The 22,076-nt window shown below is 41.4% G+C and overlaps 1 protein-coding gene across 4 annotated transcripts in view; it reads left to right on the plus strand.

The window, feature by feature from the left end:
• Nucleotides 1–21,355, plus strand: part of LOC121524677 (endophilin-B2-like) — a 34,572-nt gene extending 13,217 nt beyond the window's left edge. For 2 of the 4 annotated variants that reach the window (XM_041810133.1, XM_041810134.1), the window contains 6 exons: nucleotides 924–986; nucleotides 8,144–8,167; nucleotides 8,272–8,361; nucleotides 10,092–10,192; nucleotides 15,710–15,959; nucleotides 20,930–21,355. In XM_041810133.1, coding sequence (XP_041666067.1) covers nucleotides 924–986; nucleotides 8,144–8,167; nucleotides 8,272–8,361; nucleotides 10,092–10,192; nucleotides 15,710–15,959; nucleotides 20,930–21,037 — 636 coding nt within the window. In that variant the 3' untranslated portion in view covers nucleotides 21,038–21,355. The remainder of the gene's footprint in view (nucleotides 1–923; nucleotides 987–8,143; nucleotides 8,168–8,271; nucleotides 8,362–10,091; nucleotides 10,193–15,709; nucleotides 15,960–20,929) is intronic. The other 2 variants (XM_041810135.1, XM_041810136.1) reach the window with 1 other exon arrangement.
• The last annotated feature ends 721 nt before the right edge of the window (nucleotides 21,356–22,076 follow it).

Genomic DNA, 22,076 nt, shown 5'->3' on the forward strand with positions numbered 1-22,076 from the left:
AGCATGCTAATCTGTCTCTGCCTGCAGCATGGCTGAGGGCCACAGAGAGAGAAGCTTCTGTATGGATTACACTGACTCAAAGATGCTCAGACCTGTATTTTCTTCTCTTCTCTAAACTGCTGTAATAATAAAAGACAGGGCCTGATTCACAAAGACTGGACTGTGCTGCTAATAGCAGCAGGAACTCTGCAGATTTACACCCACCGTCTGCTCCATTTAGGCACAAACCACCCTGCTAATTACCGTAAAACTCGGATGATTCACCCTGATACATGAGCTCTATGTGAGCCTGGATTCAGGAGTCTCCACAAGAAAAAGGTGAACGTCTCCTGCTGTGTGATGATGAGGTGTAATCTGACAGAACAGATGAGCATTTTCACAGATCAGTGGGACAATTCAGATCAGAGGTGGGATTTGGGAAGGGCCTTAAAAAAGCTGATGGGACATGATGAAGTAGGTCTAAACCACACCTCCGCTCCGCCTCTTTCTCCTCAAATGACTCTGATTGGTCCGATCATACTCTGACTAGAAACAGGAGTATCAGCTTGAAGCTTTGAGGGATGGATCCTCCTGATAACAGACATGCAGTAATCTTACTTCTCTTTTAATGAAAGATTATGACCTAAGAAGGGAGAAAAATGGTTAAAAAGTGGCACCAAACTCCCACTGGTGTGGTTGGTGTTGTAATGTAGTCCAGGGTTCTGCTCCAGAGTGACCAGGACCAAAGCAGTGCAGTCCTTTAGTGAATCCGGTCCTGAGGTTTGAGTTTTGCTGCCTACGCTCTGCTTTCATGTGTTTCTGCTGCTTCTCTGTTAGCTGCTGCTTCTGTCTAACTTTGAATGACCGTCATGTAGAGTTTCTGCCCGATGACTGACTGCATGACCGTGCCAACCCGAGTCTCCCCCTCCCTGCTCTGTTTGTAGGCTGCGCCTGATTTTCAGGAGACGAGGCCTCGAAACTATGTTCTGTCTGCCAGCGCATCAGCGGTAAGAGTCCTAACTGACACAAAGCACACAGATACAGGAAACCTGCAGAGCTAGCACGCTAACAGACACGCTAAATTTACAGGACCTGCAGAGCTAACATGCTAACAGACATGCTGAATGGGGGCCAAGAAACTGGTGAAAAATGGCAAAAATGGGATAAAAGTGGCAGAAAGAAGGGCAACAAATAGGAAACCAGTGGTTTTAAAGGCAAAGGTGGCTTAAATGGGCAAAAAGGGGCAAAAAAGTGGGGAAAAATGGCAAAAATGGGATAAAAGTGGCAAAAAAAGAGGAAAAAGTGGTAAAAATCAGTGGCACAAAATGGGAACAAGAGGTATTTAAAGGCAAAAGGGAAGCATAAATGGGCAAAAAGAGGCAAAAATTGTGAAAAATGGGGAAAAAGAGTTAAAACCAGTGGCAATAAATGGGAACAAGTGGTATTTAATGGCAAAATGTAGCTTAAATGGGCAAAAAGGAGCAAAAAAGTGTTGAAAAAAATGACAAAAATGGGATAAAAGTGGCAAGAATAGGAAAAAATGGCAAAAACCAGTTGCTAAAAATGGGAACAAGAGGTACTTTATGACAAAAGGTAGCTTAAATGGGCAAAAAGGGGCAAAAAAGTGGTGAAAAACAGCAATAATGGGATAGAAGTGGCAAAAAATGAGGAAAAAGTGGCAAAAACCAGTTGCTAAAAATGGGAACAAGAGGTATTTAATGGCAAAAGGTAGCTTATATGGTCACAAAAGGGCCAAAAAAATGTGAAAAATGGCAAAAAGCTTCCCTTTTTTAAGGTTTTGTGGGTGAATTATATTTAAAATTAAGACATAAAAGAGCCACAAATAATCCTGAAAGAGCCACATGTGGGTCTAGAGCCATGCATTGAGTATCGCTGCATTAGAGTAAAAATATGTGCAGCAGAAACATCAGTGTTGCTCTGACTGAGTCCTGTCTGACTGATAAAATGGCTCTTTTGCTTGATGACTAAAAGTGGCAAAAAAAAAGAGGAAAAAGTGGTAAAAATCAGTGGCACAAAATGGGAACAAGAGGTATTTAAAGGCAAAAGGGAATCATAAATGGACAAAAAGGGGCCAAAAAATTGTGAAAAATGGCAAAAATGGGCAAAAAGGGGCAAAAAAGTGGTTAAAAATGGCAAAAATTGAATAAAAGTGGCAAGAATGGAGAAAAAGTGGCAAAAAATGTGCCATTAAATGGGGACAAGAGGTATTTAATGGCAAAAGGTAGCTTATATGGGCAAAAAGGGGCCAAAAAATGTGAAAAGTGGCAAAAAATGGGGAAAAAGTGGCAAAAACCAGTTGCCAAAAATGGGAACAAGTGGTATTTAATGGCAAAAGGTAGCTTAAATGGGCAAAAAGGGGCAAAAATTGTCAAAAATGGGGAAAAAGAGTTAAAACCAGTGGCAATAAATGGGAACAAGTGGTATTTAATGGCAAAATGTAGCTTAAATGGGCAAAAAGGAGCAAAAAAGTGTTGAAAAAAATGACAAAAATGGGATAAAAGTGGCAAGAATAGGAAAAAATGGGCAAAAAAGTGGTGAAAAACAGCAAAAATGGGATAGAAGTGGCAAAAAATGAGGAAAAAGTGGCAAAAACCAGTTGCTAAAAATGGGAACAAGAGGTATTTAATGGCAAAAGGTAGCTTATATGGTCACAAAAGGGCCAAAAAAATGTGAAAAATGGCAAAAAGCTTCCCTTTTTTAAGGTTTTGTGGGTGAATTATATTTAAAATTAAGACATAAAAGAGCCACAAATAATCCTGAAAGAGCCACATGTGGGTCTAGAGCCATGCATTGAGTATCGCTGCATTAGAGTAAAAATATGTGCAGCAGAAACATCAGTGTTGCTCTGACTGAGTCCTGTCTGACTGATAAAACGGCTCTTTTGCTTGATGACTGCAGCATAAATGCAAAAGTGATGACTGAGCATGTTTGTGCATGTTTATCTTTTGTTTTAGTCACCTGGATGCTCAAACTTTATCCTTCATTTGTTTCATAGAGATAGGTACGGTGGCCCTTAAGCACCAAACACCTGGACTTTAAGCTCCAGCTTGGCTGCAGCAGAAATGACACATTTGATTAGAGATGGGCTATTTGTGTAATTCTGTGTATTTAGCATGTTCTGAGTGGTTTCAGTGTTGCTTTGTTCTGACTCTGACATGAAAAAGCTGCAGAGCGGCTGGGAGAGCTGGGACGTGGCGGCTGAACCTAACACAGCTGAGCAGAGCAAGGTTGGACTAATGTGTCAGAAACCGTCCAGTAGGATCAGAAATATTTTGTTTTTATAGTGGTAGAAATGAAAAGACTCCTATAGGCTCTCCCTGGTAATGTAGTGTGTCTTTGCTGTAGATTTAAAGCATCCCTCACTTTAGTTTGGTGAATTTCATTATTGTCACAGAAAAAAAAGCATCCAAAATCCAAAGGAAACTGTGCAGGAGAAAACAACTTTACTGAAAGAAAAAAACTTTCAAACCGTGTTTGTGGATTTTAAAAAGTGTAAAATTTTATCCATTTTCTACACCACTTATCTCATTGGGGCTCACAGGGGGGTGGAGCCTATGCAATAGGCAAGAGTCTGGTACACTCTGGACCAGTCACCAGTAAATCACAGGGCTGACATGTAGAGAAGGAAACACCAGGCGAGCTCACACCTACGGCCAATTAAGAGTCATCGATTAACTTAACGAGCATGTTTTTAGTGGTTGGAGGAAGCTGGAGAACCTGGAGAGAACCCAGCATTCATGGAGAGAACCCAGCATTCATGGAGAGAACCCTGCATTCACGGAGAGAACCCAGCATTCACGGAGAGAACCCAGCATTCATGGAGAGAACCCTGCATTCATGGAGAGAACCCTGCATTCACGGAGAGAACCCAGCATTCACGGAGAGAACCCAGCATTCATGGAGAGAACCCAGTATTCACAGATAGAACCCAGCATTCACGGAGAGAACCCAGCATTCACGGATAGAACCCAGCATTCACGGATAGAACCCAGCATTCACGGAGAGAGTCCAGCATTCACGGAGAGAACCCAGCATTCACGGAGAGAACCCAGCATTCACGGAGAGAACCCAGCATTCACGGAGAGAACCCAGCATTCACGGATAGAACCCAGCATTCACGGAGAGAACCCAGCATTCACGGAGAGAACCCAGCATTCACGGAGAGAACCCAGCATTCACGGAGAGAACCCAGCATTCACGGAGAGAACCCAGCATTCACGGATAGAGACCAGCATTCACGGAGAGAGTCCAGCATTCACGGAGAGAACCCAGCATTCACGGAGAGAACCCAGCATTCACGGAGAGAACCCAGCATTCACGGAGAGAACCCAGCATTCACGGAGAGAACCCAGCATTCACGGATAGAACCCAGCATTCACGGAGAGAACCCAGCATTCACGGATAGAGACCAGCACGTACGGAGAGAGTCCAGCATTCACGGAGAGAACCCAGCATTCACGGAGAGAACCCTGCATTCACGGATAGAACCCAGCATTCACGGAGAGAACCCTGCATTCACGGAGAGAACCCAGCATTCACGGAGAGAACCCTGCATTCACGGATAGAACCCAGCATTCACGGAGAGAACCCAGCATTCACGGAGAGAACCCTGCATTCACGGATAGAACCCAGCATTCACGGAGAGAACCCAGCATTCACGGAGAGAACCCAGCATTCACGGATAGAACCCAGCATTCACGGATAGAGACCAGCACGTACGGAGAGAGTCCAGCATTCACGGAGAGAACCCAGCATTCACGGAGAGAACCCTGCATTCACGGATAGAACCCAGCATTCACGGAGAGAACCCTGCATTCACGGAGAGAACCCAGCATTCACGGAGAGAACCCTGCATTCACGGATAGAACCCAGCATTCACGGAGAGAACCCAGCATTCACGGAGAGAACCCTGCATTCACGGATAGAACCCAGCATTCACGGAGAGAACCCAGCATTCACGGAGAGAACCCAGCATTCACGGATAGAACCCAGCATTCACGGATAGAGACCAGCACGTACGGAGAGAATCCACCATGCAGGTAGAGAGCCCAGCATGTATGGAGAGAATGTGCAAACTCTGCACAGAAAGGCCCTGACCAGGAAGAGAACCAGGAACCCCTGCACCACCATGCTGCTCGTTTGAGCTTTTATGTGGATACCAAAAAAATCAAAGAACCAGATGGTTATTTTTTTCTGTTCCATAGTAGAGTCTGAGATTTGGGGGGGGGGGGGGGGTTGACATTTCTTTGCCTCATTGTTGAAAAATGATCCAGGGTCAATGACTACATTTCCCAGGGTTCATATGGAAGCTACATGATGTGCATTAGTGTTCCCCAGCTGTTTTGCATGGTCTCTAGTCTATGGCAGGGGTGTCAAACTCAATCACAGCAGAGACTGAAATCTGAATTTGGGTCCAACCTGAGGGCCTGACAGGGTCAAGATTTAACTGAAAACTGTCAACCGTGTTTTCACAGGTAAGTAAATTTTGGGGAAATTAAACAGTGATGATGAATTATTTTAACATTTCTAAAAAAAAGTCAAAATGATTGAACATCACAGCATCAATTAATCTGAGATAAAAAGTACAACTTTATAAGTCCTAAAGGTCAAGACACGAAATTAAAAGTCAAAATAAGGTTTTTAAAATGCAAATATATAGGATAGAGAAAATAAAATCATGAGTTTAAAGGTCAAGATATGAGATCAAATACAAAATCAATAGTTTAAAAAGTCAAAAATAGAAGATTAAATTCAAAATTGTGACTCTTAAAGGTCAAAATATGAGACCAAATTCTCAATCAGGAGTTTTAAAAGTGAAAATATGGAATTAAAAGTCAAAGTTAGGAGGTCAAAGGTCAAGATTTGATTAAAAATGAAAAATTGTGAATCTAAAAGGTCACAATATGAGAGAAAAGGTCAAACTATGAATCTAAAAGGTCACAATATGAAATAAAAAGTCAAAATCCTAAGTTTCTGTCATATTCTTGGGATGCAAAATGAAAATATGAAATGAAAACAGTTTCTTTCCCTCATTCCTGACTTTTTATCTTATTATCTCTACTTTATCAGAGTTTTATAATTTAACAAGGCTTTTTTTTTTAACTTCAAGATTAAATTTACATTTTTATGCTGGAGGAAATCTGCAAACCTTATCGCAGGGACCAATTATAATTAAGATATGATCTTGTGGCTGGGTAAAACTGCACCGTGGGCTGCATTTGAACCCGGGCCTTGAGTTTAACTCCTGTGGTCCATGCGGAAGTGATGGGAAACATGCCCTGCTTCATGATAACCTACATTCAACACAAGGGGGCGCAATCTGACAGTAAGCCATGTCTGCAGAAAGTAGAGCAAAGGTTGATTACTCTTCAGCCAAAAGCTGTCACACGGACAAGCGTCACACACTTATTATTCACTGCTCAGTTAGAAGAAAAACAAGCAGCATGTCAGTATTCTCTGTAAATGTCAGCACTCACAGGGAATGTCCAGTCTGCAAAAATCAAACTTCTCAGTTTCAGAACGTTAATGCAGGGATACAGGAGGCATGGATGCTGAGGCTGCTGCAGTCCTGGAATCATGACCCATCAACTCTCAGACATGTATAATCAGATTAATAATTAATAACATGATCAATTAAAATCAAAATACCTGGGACAGCTGGAAAGGGCCAAAATACCTGAGACAGCTGGAAAGGGCCAAAATACCTGAGACAGCTGGAGCAGTTTGATCACCAGGACATGACCAATATACTTGGGACAGCTGGAGAGGGGCAAAATACCTGGGACAGGTGGAGAGGGCCAAAATACCTGGGACAGGTGGAGCAGTCTGATCAGAGGAGAGGACCAAAATACCTGGGACAGCTGGAGAGGGCCAAAATATCTGGGACAGGTGGAGCAGTTTGATCAACAGAAGATGGCTAAAATACCTGAGACAGCTGGAAAGGGCCAAAATACCTGAGACAGGTGGAGCAGTCTGATCACCAGGAGAGGACCAAAATCCCTGGGACAGCTGGAGCAGTTTGATCACCAGGACATGACCAATATACTTGGGACAGCTGGAGAGGGGCAAAATACCTGGGACAGCTGGAGAGGGCCAAAATACCTGGGACAGGTGGAGAGGGCCAAAATACCTGGGACAGGTGGAGCAGTCTGATCAGAGGAGAGGACCAGAATAGCTGGGACAGCTGGAGAGAACCAAAATACCTGGGACAGCTGGAGAGGGCCATAATACCTGGGACAGCTGGAGAGGGCCAAAATACCTGGGACAGCTGGAGAAGTCTGATCACCAGGAGAGGACCAAAATACCTGGGACAGCTGGAGAGGGCCAAAATATCTGGGAAAGGTGGAGCAGTTTGATCAACAGAAGATGGCTAAAATACCTGGGACAGGTGCAGAAGTCACACTGAGAGTTACAGATATCTCTTCATCAAAGCGATTGCCTCCAAAGGTTGCCACAAAATCATGAAGTTAACGGTGCAATGGTTTTAGTCCAGCCAGTTTCTTTAGTTTTTTTTTTTCTTTTATATACATTGAAGCAAAATTCAAAAATCTGATTTTATTAGTTAATTGTCAGTCCAATATAATTTAGTATTTCTTTTGAAGTTTACAGTTATTTCAGTGACTATTTTGGGTTTGTCTTTCTCAAACTGAAGGTTACCAACTATTTCTTCCATGTTTTTAGTTACTTCACTTAAATATGTCAGAAAACTCACTGCGGTAAAATGCCTCATAGGCACATTTTGCTTTTATAAACTTTCTTAAATGTCCAGCCCAGATAAATCTGCTCACATCATTGCATTTGCTTATACCTCTGGTCCTGTCTAGTCAGAATTCTTTCTCCCCTTGCACATCTTGCGACCAGACTATTAATGCACTCTGACTTTTATGTACTAAAAAAGATACTTTAAAAGAGCTGGGCTTTATGGTAGAGTAGCTGGATGGAAGCCTCTCCTCATTACAAAACACATTTTTCCCATTTGGCACCAACATACACAGATTTCTCTTTCAGCATCCCCAACTGAAACTGGCTCCAGCATCCCTGTGTTTCTAATTTCCTATAAATCCCATCTTTAATCTAAAATTTAGTGCTGTTATTTTTAAGCCCTTCATGATGTTTTTTTGTCTTTCCATGCTGCTCCTTTCAGCTTCTGAGTGAGGAGGTGGATAAAGTAAGTACCTTCACTCCTCTTTGTTTCTGTGATTTATGAGATTTATGCGTTCCTTTCTGATCTCTCTTTTAATGCTTCCTTCCTTTCCTCTTACCATCCAACAGGCAGAGCACGAACTTCGCGTCGCCCAGACAGAGTTCGACCGGCAGGCAGAGGTCACGAGACTGCTGCTGGAGGGAATTAGCAGCACACATGTGAGAACAGCATTAAGTCTTGATTTTAGAAGTTAAGGATTTCTGGAGAAGTGTTAGTCAGAAGCACCAGACAGTGACATACACAAACAGAAAAGAGACGCAAGTCTGGAAAGATACCATTACTCGTCAACATCGTCTGTGGCTCAGAGCTCGTTCCAGTAACTCATCATCTGTCAGACAGGCAACGCAAAGACTCAGTTAGGAAAAGTTCACACGAACAGATGAAGCAATCCTGTGGTAGGCACAATACCAAATATCTAACCTTAACATGAGCAAACTTCAGTCATGAAAACACCTGTCTGACATTATCCACCATATCCAACAAAGGACAGCATCTCTAAAGAACAGAGATACCAAACGAGACGAGCTGAAACTAAACCCCACGGTCAGTTCACACCACTGCCACAGGAAGAGACGATGCAACGACTCCGTCTCTACAAGGGAGAGTGTTTCACAGGAACTGTTTATTTAGAATCTGGGACAGCAAATAAGTTATCTATTTTTCTTCCACCTTAATCTGCTTCTTGGAAATGTTCACATCCATCTTGATTTCAGCTTTATAATAATAATAATAATATCTTGAATTTATATAGCGCCTTTCAAGAAACCCAAGGACGCTTTACAGGAACACATATACATGGACAAACTATGTGAGGGGTAGGATGAGTGTAAGGGGTGGTTTAGTGAAGACTGTAGGCTGTGGTGAACAGGTGGTGCTTGAGGCATTTTTTGAAAATGTCCAGAGATGGAGCGCTACGGATGTCTGCAGGAAGAGACATCCGTGGGAGCTGCAGCACTGAAGGCTCTGTCTCCATAGGTTTGGAGTTTGGTTTTGGGCATGGAAAGTAGGCTGGTGTCTGAAGATGGAAGGTTGCGGGATGGTGTGTATGGATGGAGGAGATCAGAAAGGTACTGAGGAGCCAGAGCATGGAGAGATTTGTATGTGAGGAGGAGGACTTTGTAGTTGATACGGGACTTGATAGGGAGCCAGTGGAGGTGAAACTTCAGCCCATAAAGGAGACAGGTGATGGAGGGGACAGGAGATGGAGGGAAGGGGGGATGAAGGAGACAGGAGATGGAGGGAAGGGGGGATGAAGGAGACGAGATGGAGGGAAGGGGGGATGAAGGAGACAGGAGATGGAGGGGAGAGGAGATGGAGGAGACAGGAGCAGTAATTAGTGAATTTTTGCAGAAGATGGGATAATTTCCAATTTTTGTTCATTTCAGCTGCTTACAGGAGATGGAACCATCATTGATGTTTGTACATTTTCACAATGTGCAGGAGACTTAAATGTTATTTTAATGCTTTAAGAATTGAAGCTTGTAATTTGTGCTCCCAACAACAAGGAGGAGACAGAAATGTTGTGTCAGGATACATGTCTTTTGCTTTTTGTTGAGGGTCAAACTGAATGGAAGATACAAGAAAAATTCTGACCTGCCGTTTTGTCTAATCTCGGTCGTCGTGGACGTCTGGTGTCTGTGGCACTGTAAGAGCGTTTGTTGTTCTGAAGTTCACATTCAGGCCTGATGGAGCAGCTTTGGAGCATTTTTGTATGAAAGAATCCCAAATGCTGCCCTTCCAACACAAACTCAGTGACATGTGTTAGACTGATTCTGGAAAGATTGATTAAATACTTAAATAATTTCTTTCACTTGTATTTAGATGGAAATAAGCAAACTGAGTGAATTACTACAGATCCATCTCATCCTGTTCTCTCTCTTCCCCACAGCTCAACCATCTGCGGTGTTTGCAGGACTTTGCGGAGGCTCAGGCCACCTACTACGCCCAGTGTCATCATTACATGCAGGACCTTCAGAGGGAGCTCAGCAGGTGAGCAATCGCTGCATCATCTGCTCCACACGTTAAACGCATGAGCATTGAGACGTTGGTCTGTTTGTGTTTAACCGCTTCCTTAAAGTCATGTTTTCTTCATACTGTGCTGTCTCTTCCTCAGTAAACATGATGCATGAAGTTAGATAGGATTAGGATAAGAGCTACATGCATGAAAATCAGTACACATATGTATCATGATAAGACGAATAAAAAAGTCTCTTGGGGCTATCCTCTAAAACAGTGATACTCAACTGGTGGCCCATGGTTCACATCAGGCCCCCTAACGCTTCCTGTCTGGCCACCAAAAGATCATTAAATTGAGAAAGAGGGAAAAGAAGATTTTAAGAGTATCTTTGGCTTTAAATGTCTGCAGCTGTTAAGTCCAACCCACAAACAAATAACACTGAAATAGTTTTAGAATGACTCAACATTTGATCTGTTTTTACTGAAATTTACTTTCATAATTAGTCGATATTTAAAAAAGGGTCAAGGTTGGCAGAAGTGCTGCAAAAATGACCAGATAAAGTGTGGAAAAGAGATTAAAATGTGGCAAAAAATGGTAGAAAAGGAAAAAGGCACAAGATGTATCAAAAATTGTTTATAAATGACAAAAAATAGTGCCAAAAAGTAATGAAAAGGGGTTAAAAAAGTGGCAAAAATAGAAGAAAAGTGGCACAAAGGGAATCAACCATGCAGGAGAAATGGCTGAGACCAGAGCACAAACTTAAACTACATTTTTGTGCATTTTTGGCGGTGAAAATTTACCAATAGTGCTTTGTTATTTTTAATACTGATGTCAGGCATCACCAAACTTCACAGGAATGATCACACATTGATTGTGAATATATTTATACAGCAGTATCATTACTTTTTCATAGCGCCACCTTCTGGTGGGTGAACATTTCCACCTCAAAATTTTTGAATGTTCCCTTTAAATATTCAGCCTTCACGCACCATTCAGCCTAGGCATCTGACTGTTGGCCAGGATATGGCTCATCATCAGACCTACAATAAAGCCTCTTGGAGTCATGCCCAAATCCAAACAGGAATCTCCATTTCAAAATAAGACCCCCTTTTTTTTTAAAAAAGATTTATTTTTGGGCCTTTTCATGCCTTTATTTCATAATGGAAGGACAGTGGATAGACTCGGAAAAAGGGAAGAGAGTGGGGAGAGACATGCGGTAAAGGGCCACAGGCCGAATTCAAACCCAGGTCGCTCGCGGACATGGGTAGCGCCTTTAATCACTTGACCATCTGCGCTCCCAAAATAAAACACTTTTGATGGCGCCAAATGGCTCTAACCTATTGGAACTTTAGGAAACAATATTCTGTGATCTTCTTTTTCTTGCTAGACAACAGGATCACACTGAACACGCCCACATGCAAACATCTCATCATAGTGCCCCCTACTGGCATCAAGAAGTGGCCCAAATGGGTCATATCTTCAATCCTCTTATTGTGTGTAATCTACTGAGCTCTGATTTTGAAAAAGAAGGCCTCAATAATCGGCCACAATACAGACATGTTTCTCTGCAGGATGTCTCACTGGTGATGGCAAGCATTTCAATATCTCGTCAATTTGACAGGAAGTATGCGCAACTCTCATACCAAACATCTGATTGACTTTAATTTCCCATGTTGGATCAAAATGTGCCACTCTACAAATTCAAATGTTAATTTTATGAGCACTCCTACTGGAAACAGGAAGTGACATGATTGGGCCATTTCTTTATTGGTGAGCAATTCCTTATCCCACAGGAAGTCACCTAAACTTCTCAAATCTCACGTGACTAGGGTCAAACTTAAATGTGAATTACATGTTTTTGCTGATGCGCCACTTACTGTAAGAAAGCAGGAGCACCTCCTAAGATTGGGGTACCTCAGCGTGTGCCAGGGTGCCAGGGCCCTTCAGTGCTGCTTGCAGCTCTAGTTTGCAGTTTTTGCTGCCAAGGCTGGAACAACCAGTTATTAGGTTTAGGGGGCAAAGGCTTTTCACACAGGGCCAGGTAGACTTGGATGGATTTTTCACTTAAGACAAAGAAGTTTCAATCTCAGTATCTTAAACTTGTGTTTACAGTCCTCTTGCACTTTGTTTTTATTTTTTTAATTTTTTAATTTTTTAATTTTTTGCACTTGTGCCAAAAGATAACTGAGCAAGCTCAGCAGGAGAGCAGTCACCACAATCACGCGTAAAATAAATGTGTGGGTGTTCTTTTACGTCATTTCATGAGCCATTTAGCGTTAATGTTACATTTAGTACATTCTTTAAAAGTCTACATTTGTTTTAAACGGCGTCATTCCCACTGTGCTGTTACTGCTATGATTAACATTAATGAATGTAGGATTACTCAGCTGAAGGTGCATGACATGCTCACATAGACACGTCACCAGGGCTTGACATTCACTTTTTGGATTTCCACTGGCCAGAATTGAGTTGATAGGAAACTATGTGTTACATGCCAAATTGGGTATGTCTGGTATGAGATGAAACACATGCTCCATTTCCTTCATTAACTTTAACATCAACTTTAAATTAACTTTATTCAGAAAATCAGTTTCATCTAATTCTTACTCAGACAAACATCCACCAGAGAATAATGAGGTTGTGATACTGATAAATTCCACTGGCCAAATTTACTAGTTGAAGTCAATCTGGTACCTGCCACAGCTGAGATCACCCATATTTGGTTAGTTGGCCAGTGTAAATGTGAAGCCCTGCACGTCACCATGTGATGGAAACCAGATGCTGGTTAACGCTAGACTTGGGCCGGACTGCTGAGGAAAAACATCAACAACTAGTTCCCTGAAAGCAACTGAATGCTTCTCCCAGCAGCTGCCCCGTGAATAATTTTTTCTTTCAAACAGCAGACAAAGCCATGGACATCCCTGCTTGTACGCCCTGGTGGAGGCTGATCCACCAGGGATGTTGAAGCGTCACACCGGCACCCTGAGGAATTCAGTTTATATACAGAGTGACAAAACAATTAAGAGCAGATGTGCAAAAAGACATCATTATTCAGGGACTACACTGGGAACATGTTTCTACAATCAGTTTCTGGTTCCAGACAAAAATGAAGACAGGACGATGCTTATGGATTCAGCTTGAAATGTAGTCAGGTTAGTTCAGTCAGTCAGCAGAGCATGTCTGTGTTTGGGGTCAGGCTCTGACGTCGTCTCTGCTCTCAGATTTGTTTTACCTGCAGAATTTAAGGAGTGAATCCTGAAACCCACGTCAGAGCCTACAGGTTGTTGGGGTGAAGGTGGGTTTGGCAGAGGAAGAGACTGGAAATCAGGTTAACCTCCTGAGAGCTCAGCGTTTGTCTGGAATGCATATTTAGTTTCTTCTTATGTAGTAATAATAAAAATACATTTCCTTTCTAAAGCGCCTTACAATGATAATAAAAGACATTACACCAAAAAGAGAAAAGGCAAAACAGGACAATATCACAGCCAAACAGAGAAAAAAAACAAGTAATCAAGGTGACAAGACCGCAACAGAATCAAACATTAGAAGCCAGTTAAGAAAGGTGAGTTTGGAGCGATGATTTGAATGTGGACGAGTCCGTACAGCAGGGATCATCAAGTCCACCTGCACAAGGGCCAGATTTAGTCTCGACAGAAACTCTGGGGGCCAGACTTTCAAATACACAAAAATTAAATAAATATTTTGGTCTGGCTAACAAATTATTATAGTAATATTTGTATTTTCTTTTAAAACCCAGGACATTTGTAGGCATTACCAGGGAAATCTATCCCTGTTATTTATCGTGCAGCAGGACACAGGAGACAGACCTGACAGCAGATTTTTGCCATTCTTTAACCCCTTTAAACCACTTTTCCTGCATATTTTATCCCTTTTGTGGCACTCTTTTATACATTTTTGCCACTTTTTAACCCATTTTCTTTGCTTTTTTGAACAATTTTTGTAATTTGTAACAAATTTTTTCCTCCTTTTTCCCTCTTTAACCCATTTTTGCCACATTTGAACCTCTTTTCACCACTTTATCTGGTCATTTTTGCAACATTTGTGCCAAGCTTAACCCTAATTTTAAAATATCTAATAATTATTACAGTATATTTCTGTAAAACAGATCAAATGTTTAGTCATTCTCAGACTTTTTCACTATTTATTGTTTGTGGGATGGATTTAACAGCTGCAGACATTTAAAGCCAAAGGATACTCTTCAAACCACAACATCTTCTTTGAATTAAATGATCTTTCGGGGACCTGACAGGAAGCTTTGGGGGGCCTGATTTGGCCCCTGGGCCGCCAGTTGATCATCAGGGCCGTACAGTCTTGGATATGTTTATGAGTTCTAGAGGGAGGGGGCAGCTATGGAGATGGCTCTGTCCCCCCAGGTTTGATGCTTGGTTCTTATTGGTGGAGAGAGGAGATTGAGGTTTGAGGAGCAGAGATTAGGAGAGAGAGTACGATAGTGTAGGAGGTCAGGAGGATTTTCAATTGGATGCGGTAGGGGACTAACCTTGCAAAGCAGATGGATACGCCCGTGTCCTTGTTTCTCACGGGTGAATCCATCTTGCAAAGCTCCCGTCTGAACCGTTTAGGCCCGGTTAGAAAATGAAAAGACCAATCAGCGATGAGGGGCAGTACTTTCGGGCGTGGCAGAGTCGTGACATAAGCAAGCAGCAACAAGAGGTTGGTGCAGTTATAAAGGAAGAGCGTAGCATGGATGCTGCTGAAGTGCCAGTTTTATCAGAACTTGATGACATTTCTTCGTTAAAAGAAGAACAAAGAACAGCAGTGAGTTGTTCTCTTTTCAAAAACCACAAAAGTCGTGTACTGACATGTCTACAGTCGCCATGGTTACCATTATGCAGCTCTCTATGGAGTTCACTTGTCAGTAGTGGCGCTGCCCGTTACCAGACGCCGTCCATGGAAGGTTTACCTGGCGTGTCAGGTTAGTAGGGGACAGGGAGCCAGTGGAGGTTTTGGAGGACAGGGGTGATGTGGTCACGGGAGCGGGTGTGGGTCAGGAGACGTGCTGCGGAGTTCTGGATGTGTTGAAGTTTATTGAGGACTTTGGAGGATGTACCTTTAAGGATGCTATTGCAGTAATCAATTCAGGATGTTATTTGGACCAGTAAGACCTCTGTCTCTGAACAGGAAGTAGTTTGGATCAAAAATGACACACACAAATATCCTGAAGGTCCTGTTTTGGTTGAAAATACAGACCGGGATCATTTTTAGAGCCAAAGAAAAGACAAAACCATGACCAGGACAATCTTGTATCTGAGATTCTTGATCTCAGTGCGGTTCTCCTGGTTAAATCAATTTCAATAAAAAATGAAAACATTGACTAGAAAACAAAAGATCAGTATAATGGAAGGAAACTGGATCTTTTCACTCTTTTGACTTTTAAAATCTAAGAACAATAATTCTCATATCTGGATGTGATCAGTGTTGCACAATTACTGGGGCCGTCCTGGACTGGAATCCAAAACTCATTGACTCACTTCACTTATTCCCTTTGTTGTCTCCTATTGTTTATGAAGATGTGTTAATTCCATCGGCGCCCCTAACTCCTCTGCTGCCGTCTGCCCAAACCCCGTCTCATCTGCCTTCCTGTCTGGACCTCCACCCACCGGGGCAGCGGTTTCCTCCACCTCCTCCTCTGCTGGCCAGAAGCCCAAGACGCTGACCATGGAGCAATCGCAGCTCCCTGTTACCGGAGCCAGGAAAGCCAAGGTCCTGTATGACTACGATGCCCATGACACCAGTGAGCTGTCTCTCCTTGCTGATGAGGTATGGTTAGAAACTCTGAATCACCTGGCATTTAAACTTCTGAACGTCTGATATCTGACCACCAGGATGTAGACACAAGTGATTAGGCGTACAATACCAACATCATTGAGGTGGTCCATGTTCCATTTCATCACCAGCTTTCCAATCAGGATGCAGTCATCCCAATACAGACTTACATTTTCCCCAAATTGCTTTTAAATAATCACACATTTTGTTCTGATGTTGACAGGGGTATTTGAATGTTTACATGCTGGTTCAGATCCTTCAGTTCTTTTTACTGAGATTTCTGTGTCACAGATGTGAGACCAGAGGGAGAGGCCTTATTATGTTTATCTTCTGATTAAACTCAGATGTCATGAAGCAGGGGCATGAAAGCCAAAACTCTAATATTTACTCATTTTGAATCTGATGGCAGCAGAATCTGAGTTTTCCTACTCAGCTTGGTCCACCTCTGCTGAAACAGACACCTCTGGTAAATAAAAACTGTGTTCCTGAGGTGCATTTAGTAAAGAGTGAACCGACGTTTTGGCGTCATGGATGACTACTAATAATGAAGGCAGTGTTTCCTCTGGGTTTACAGCTTTGGGGGGGGGGGTGAAAAAACAATGAGACACTGACACAAATGACTCTCTGTCTGTCTATCTATCCATCATTATTTATTTATGCATGCATGAATTACAGGGTTGGAAATGAACGTTTTTGCCTTCCTGCCATATCAGGAGTAACTTTAGGACTGTGTCAGACCAATATTAAGTCTAAAGTTTATCTATACTGTCCAAAAGGCCTTTACATGCAAATGAGACATCTGAAAGATTTAACAAATTAATAACCAAAAAATATTTAGCTAACGGTTTATTGTAGCATATAACAGGTAAGATGATGTACAGTGCTTAACAAATGTATTAGACCACCCTAACCCTAACCAAAGTCAGGTTTCTGCCACAGCTGCCCTAAATTAACAGCATTGATAATTACCAAAATCATTTTTATGTTTCTGCAACGGTTAGTACACCAATATGTAGAAGCTCTTTAACCCCAATGATATTTTTAATGCTAAAATAGAATTATTATTGTTATCCATGAATTTCCTAATTTACTGATTTACAAAAAAAATGAAAAAAAATAGTAAAGCACATTAATATTTCTTGATTAATATGTCAATTATAGTTATTTACTCATTCCTGAAGAGAAAAATGAGATTTAGTGGTTGAATGTTATGCTTGATTGATTTCTGACTTCTCAGAGAAGCCCAGTGAGCCGGCTCAAATTTGGGTGAATTCAGTTTGAAATTCCTCATTCCTGTTCAAAATGGTAAAACGTGGAGAGCTGACTGAAAATCAAAGAGTCCGCATTAAAGCACTTCATGATGCTGGATGGTCTCTGAGACAGATATGACAGGTGGTCTAATACATTAGTTAAGCACTGTATTTTAGTAAATTTAGTTAATGATGATTGATTGTCCTCCACTGACTTTATATACTCATGTTCTCTTTCTTCACTATTATTATCCACACATGCATGTCTCCGTCTCCTCCTGTTGTCTCTATGCCTGTGTGATATTTTGTCAACACTACGTTTATAAAGGTTGAAGAGTTTCTGTTGTAGTCTGCATGTGGACGAGGTTTATTAAAGAGCATAAATAAGGATCATAAATATCACCAATAGCTTCAGTATGAGAAACATGCATGTGTGGAATAAAAAGACAAAAAGTTTATTGATCCCAGATGAATGAGTTTTAAAATGTTAAAATGATCATCAGGTGACCTGCAGATGGGCCGCTCAGTCAGTCTGTATAGGAACTGATCCCTCTGATATTCACGGCTCACCTGCCCCCACACACCTGTGAGGGGCCGTGCAGGTTTCTGCCTGCTGTGGTGAGAAGATCAAGAGGGAGCTGGTGCAAACATGAACCCACTGTCGCTGATTTTAACCACGTTTCCCACTGGTTTGTCAGTTTGCAGCGTGATATATGGAGGATTGCAGGATTTTCCTGCATCATAAGTTTAATTTAATACATTCTGCACAATTGCTACAATCTCACGCACTCGTTTAACTATCTCAGAAGTAAAACAAGCGGGGCATTGGTTCATTCACAAATTTTTTCCTTTATTTTGGTGGGACAGCTGTAGAGAGATGAGATGAGAGACATGTGCCAAACAGTGCCAGGATAGGGACTCATCCTGCAGCCAGTGTGCCAGGACTGTAGCCTCCCTATAGGGGCGCCAGTCCTACCAGTTGAGCTAAACCTGCAAATTTACCTATAGAGGGAAAAGCATTACTGTGCAAAGCAGATGGATTGTCCAGATTCATCCAGGCATCTCACAAAGCTTCAAACTAACACAATCGGAGAATGATTGGACCAATCAGCATCACTGGAGGAGAAAGTGGCAGCGGGACAGGCAGTGATTTACTCCTGATTGGTCTAGACTCTAGACCGGTGTTTCGCAAACTTTTTTTTTGTCCAAGGCACACCTGAGGTTAAGCAAAAATGTCAAGGCACACCATGTTTAAATTGATAGAAAATAGACTTTTTAAATAATGTTACAGTCAAGGTGGCGTATAAAGGGAGATAAAGGGGAGAGGTTTCTGGGGCCCAGCCAACTGGGGGATCATGGAGATGGCAAAAGTGGGCAAAAGGTCTCAAAAATGGGTTAAATGATGGAAAAAACATGTCAAAATTGGGAAAAAGTGGCAAAACAAAGTCAGAAATGGGCGAAAATTGGTAAAAAATAAATAATTAAATAAATAAAAAAGTGGCCAAACAATGGGTAAAAATTGGCAAAAACTTGTTTACTTGTTGTCAAAATAGTGGCAAAAAAAGCTGTGGCCTACAAGGGTTAAATGTTGTAAAAAGGTAGTAAAAATGTATTACAAGTGATTAAAAAGGGCAAAATTGGGCAAAAAGTGGCATAACAGTCAGAAATGGGCGAAAACTAATAAAAAAGTGGCCAAACAATGGGTAAAAATGGGCAAAAACTTGTTAAACATGTCAAAATAGTGGCAAAAATGGCTTACAAGTGGACTTAAGGGCTTAAATGTTGTAAAAATGTGGTTAAAAATGGGTTACAAGTGAAAAAAAACAGGCAAAATTAGGCAAAAAAGTGGTCAAACAAAGGCAAAGTGGGCAAAAGGTCACAAAAGTGGGCAAATAAGTGGTCAACCAAAGGCAAAATTGGGCAAAAAGTGGCAGAACAAAGTCAGAAATGGGCGAAAATTGTTTTAAAGGGACAAATGATGAGTTGAAATTGGCAAAACTTGTTAAAAGTGTCAGAATAGTGACAAAAATGGTTTACAAGTGGCCTAAAAGGATTAAATCTTGTAAAAAGGTAGTAAAAATGGATTGCAAGTGATTGAAAAGGGCAAAAGTGGGCAAATAAGTGGTCAAACAAAGGCAAAATTGGGCAAAAAGTGGCAAAACAAAGTCAGAAATGGGCAAAAAATGGTTAAAAAAAAAGTGGCCAAACAACAGGTTAAAATTGGCAAAACTTGTTAAAAGTGTCAAAAATGGCTTATAAGTGGCCTACAAGGCTTAAGTGTTGTAAAACTGTTGTAAAAAAGGGTTACAAGTGATATAATTGGGCAAAAAAAGTGGTCAAACAAAGGCAAAGTGGGCAAAAAGTCTCTAAAATGGGTTAAAATTATGAAAAAACATGGCAAAATTTGGCAAAAAAGTGGCAAAACAAAGTCAGAAATGGGTGAAAATTGGTAAATAAATAAATAAATAAATAAATAAAAAAGTGGCCAAACAATTGGTAAAAATTGGCAAAACAAAGTCGGAAATGGGCTAAAATTGGTCAGAAGGGCCAAACAGAGGGTTGAAATTGGCAAAAACTTGTTAAAAGTTTCAAAACAGTGGCAAAAAAGGCTTACAAGTGGCCTAAAAGGGTTTAATGTTGTAAGAAGGTGGTAAAAAGGGGTTAAAAGTGCTGGAAAATTTGAAAAAAATGGCCAAACAATAGCAAAATTGGGTGAAAAGTGGCTTAAAGGTAGCAAAAATGTGTTAAATGTAGCAAAAAAGAGGCAAAAAATGGGTCTAAGTAGTAATTAGAAGCGGTAAAAATGCTAAAAAGCAGCAAAATGGTTTAAGCTGTCAAAAGAACAGCCAAAAATAGGTAGAACAAGTTGTTAACTTGGTTAAAAATAGCATGAATGAATATTTTCAACAAAAAATTCAACCCAATAATAGCCTGCCATGCTTTTCAGCTCTTAATGAGGTAACTGTTAGCCAGGATGCTAGCACTAATGGTACTGACCCAACACACACACACTGATATCAATAAATGACGACACCCATTCTCTGGGGGTTTTCAGGGGTCCAGCCAGATCTGTGGGCAGGTCTGGTCACAGTTCTTGCAGTTCTTGCCATAAAGTTGCAGTAATAATGGACACTTACACTGGGTGTGCCTTGAGTATTTGTAAGACCAGACAGTATGGTTACATCTGTACATCTGACACTGCTTAATGTTTTAAAGTGGCTATTATTGTTGTGAATACAGTGTGCCTCGTGATTTCGGCTTGATACGAGCAAAAAAAAAAAAAAGTGTGATCAGTGATTCAGAAACCCCTGGTGGTGTCTGGCCAGGCTTTGTAGACTCTCTGATTTGGGGAACTGGTGGATGCGTCATTGTTTTGGGTTTATAGACAAAAAGGAAGTACAGTAGTTGAGTCATCTTACTCTTGCCTCATGCCTGCCAGCTGACCGTTGTATTTCCTGACTGTACAGCCATCATCCGGGGGGGGAGGAATTGGAGGGGATGACTCATAGATGCCAGAGAAAAGGTCAAAGTTCACAGCCGGATAAAGAGTCTTGCAAAGGAGTGAGCAGAAGAAAGGAGATCATTCAAATGTCAAACATGAACTGGATGTGTTTGTTCCCTCTTTTCCTTTCGTTTTCCAGCCCTCATCCTCTGAAAGTTTTATTTCTGTCAAACTTTGAATAATGCCTGTTCTGATGTTTCCCATCTCTGCAGCTCATCACCGTGTACACCGTCCCAGGAATGGACCCTGATTGGCTGGTCGGAGAACGTGGGAACGACAAAGGCAAAGTTCCTGTCACCTACCTAGAACTGCTGAGTTAGTGGACCAATCAGAAGGGAGCACACATTAACACGTACTCATGCACACAAACACTTATGCAAACCAGTTTCTGAAAAACAGATGGGAGGAAACTGTTGTGTTGTGTGAGTAATGTTTTTGATTTGACTGCTGGCACTGCAAAAACTCACTTTATAGGGAGGGTATCTGTCTGATTCCTCCACCAGAACATGTCATTGCTCTTAACCTCAGCCACACAGCTGGAAAATCTACATAATAATCTCATTTCAACTTATAAAACACCTAAAATTAGACCTGCATTGATTATGAGAGGGAAAATAAAGACTAATGGATGTACATTACCAGGAACATGGTTATGCAAAAGTCAGTGACAATTATTAAGACTGGTTGGTGAGAGGTAGAAGGGCAGACGGGGATATTTCCTTGACTTTCCTCACTCTTCAACACTTAAAGGTGTTAAAAGCTCATCAGTGCCACACTTCTGTTTGTCTGCAATAAGAAAGAGAGCGAGACGTCACATCTTTTACAAGGTGAGCCTGAAATTTACAGAGCAGAAAACCCACGTTTGACCTTTTCATTGAGATTGTAAATAAATCATGGTCAATAAAATTTTACCTTTTTAACAAAAAAAAATCTAAAAAATCTTCTTTAATGTCAAAGTGAAAACAGATTTCTACAAAGTAATGTCAAATAAATAAAAATCTGTAATGTAAAATAAGTGCCTGCATAAATATTCACCCCTTTAAAGTGACTGATGAAATTCAACAGAGGTCCAGACAGTTGGTGTTAGTAGCCTCAGTTAGTGATTGGAGTATAAAGACACCTGTGTCTGGAAGCTACAGACACTGGTTAAGCAGTAGGAATGGCTACCATTACACCATGAAGACAAAAGAACACTCAGAGAAAAGGTTAATGCAAAGTCCAAATCAAGGGATGGAGACAGAAACATTTCCAAGTCTCTGAACATCCCCCAGAGTTCAGTTAAATCCATCATGAAGAAATGATTGCTGTGATTGTTCAGAAAACAATCACAGCAGCACTTCCTCCTTCTCTAACAGTGAA

This window comes from Cheilinus undulatus, linkage group 17, assembly GCF_018320785.1.
Source record: "Cheilinus undulatus linkage group 17, ASM1832078v1, whole genome shotgun sequence".
In the NCBI taxonomy this organism is placed as follows: domain Eukaryota; kingdom Metazoa; phylum Chordata; class Actinopteri; order Labriformes; family Labridae; genus Cheilinus; species Cheilinus undulatus.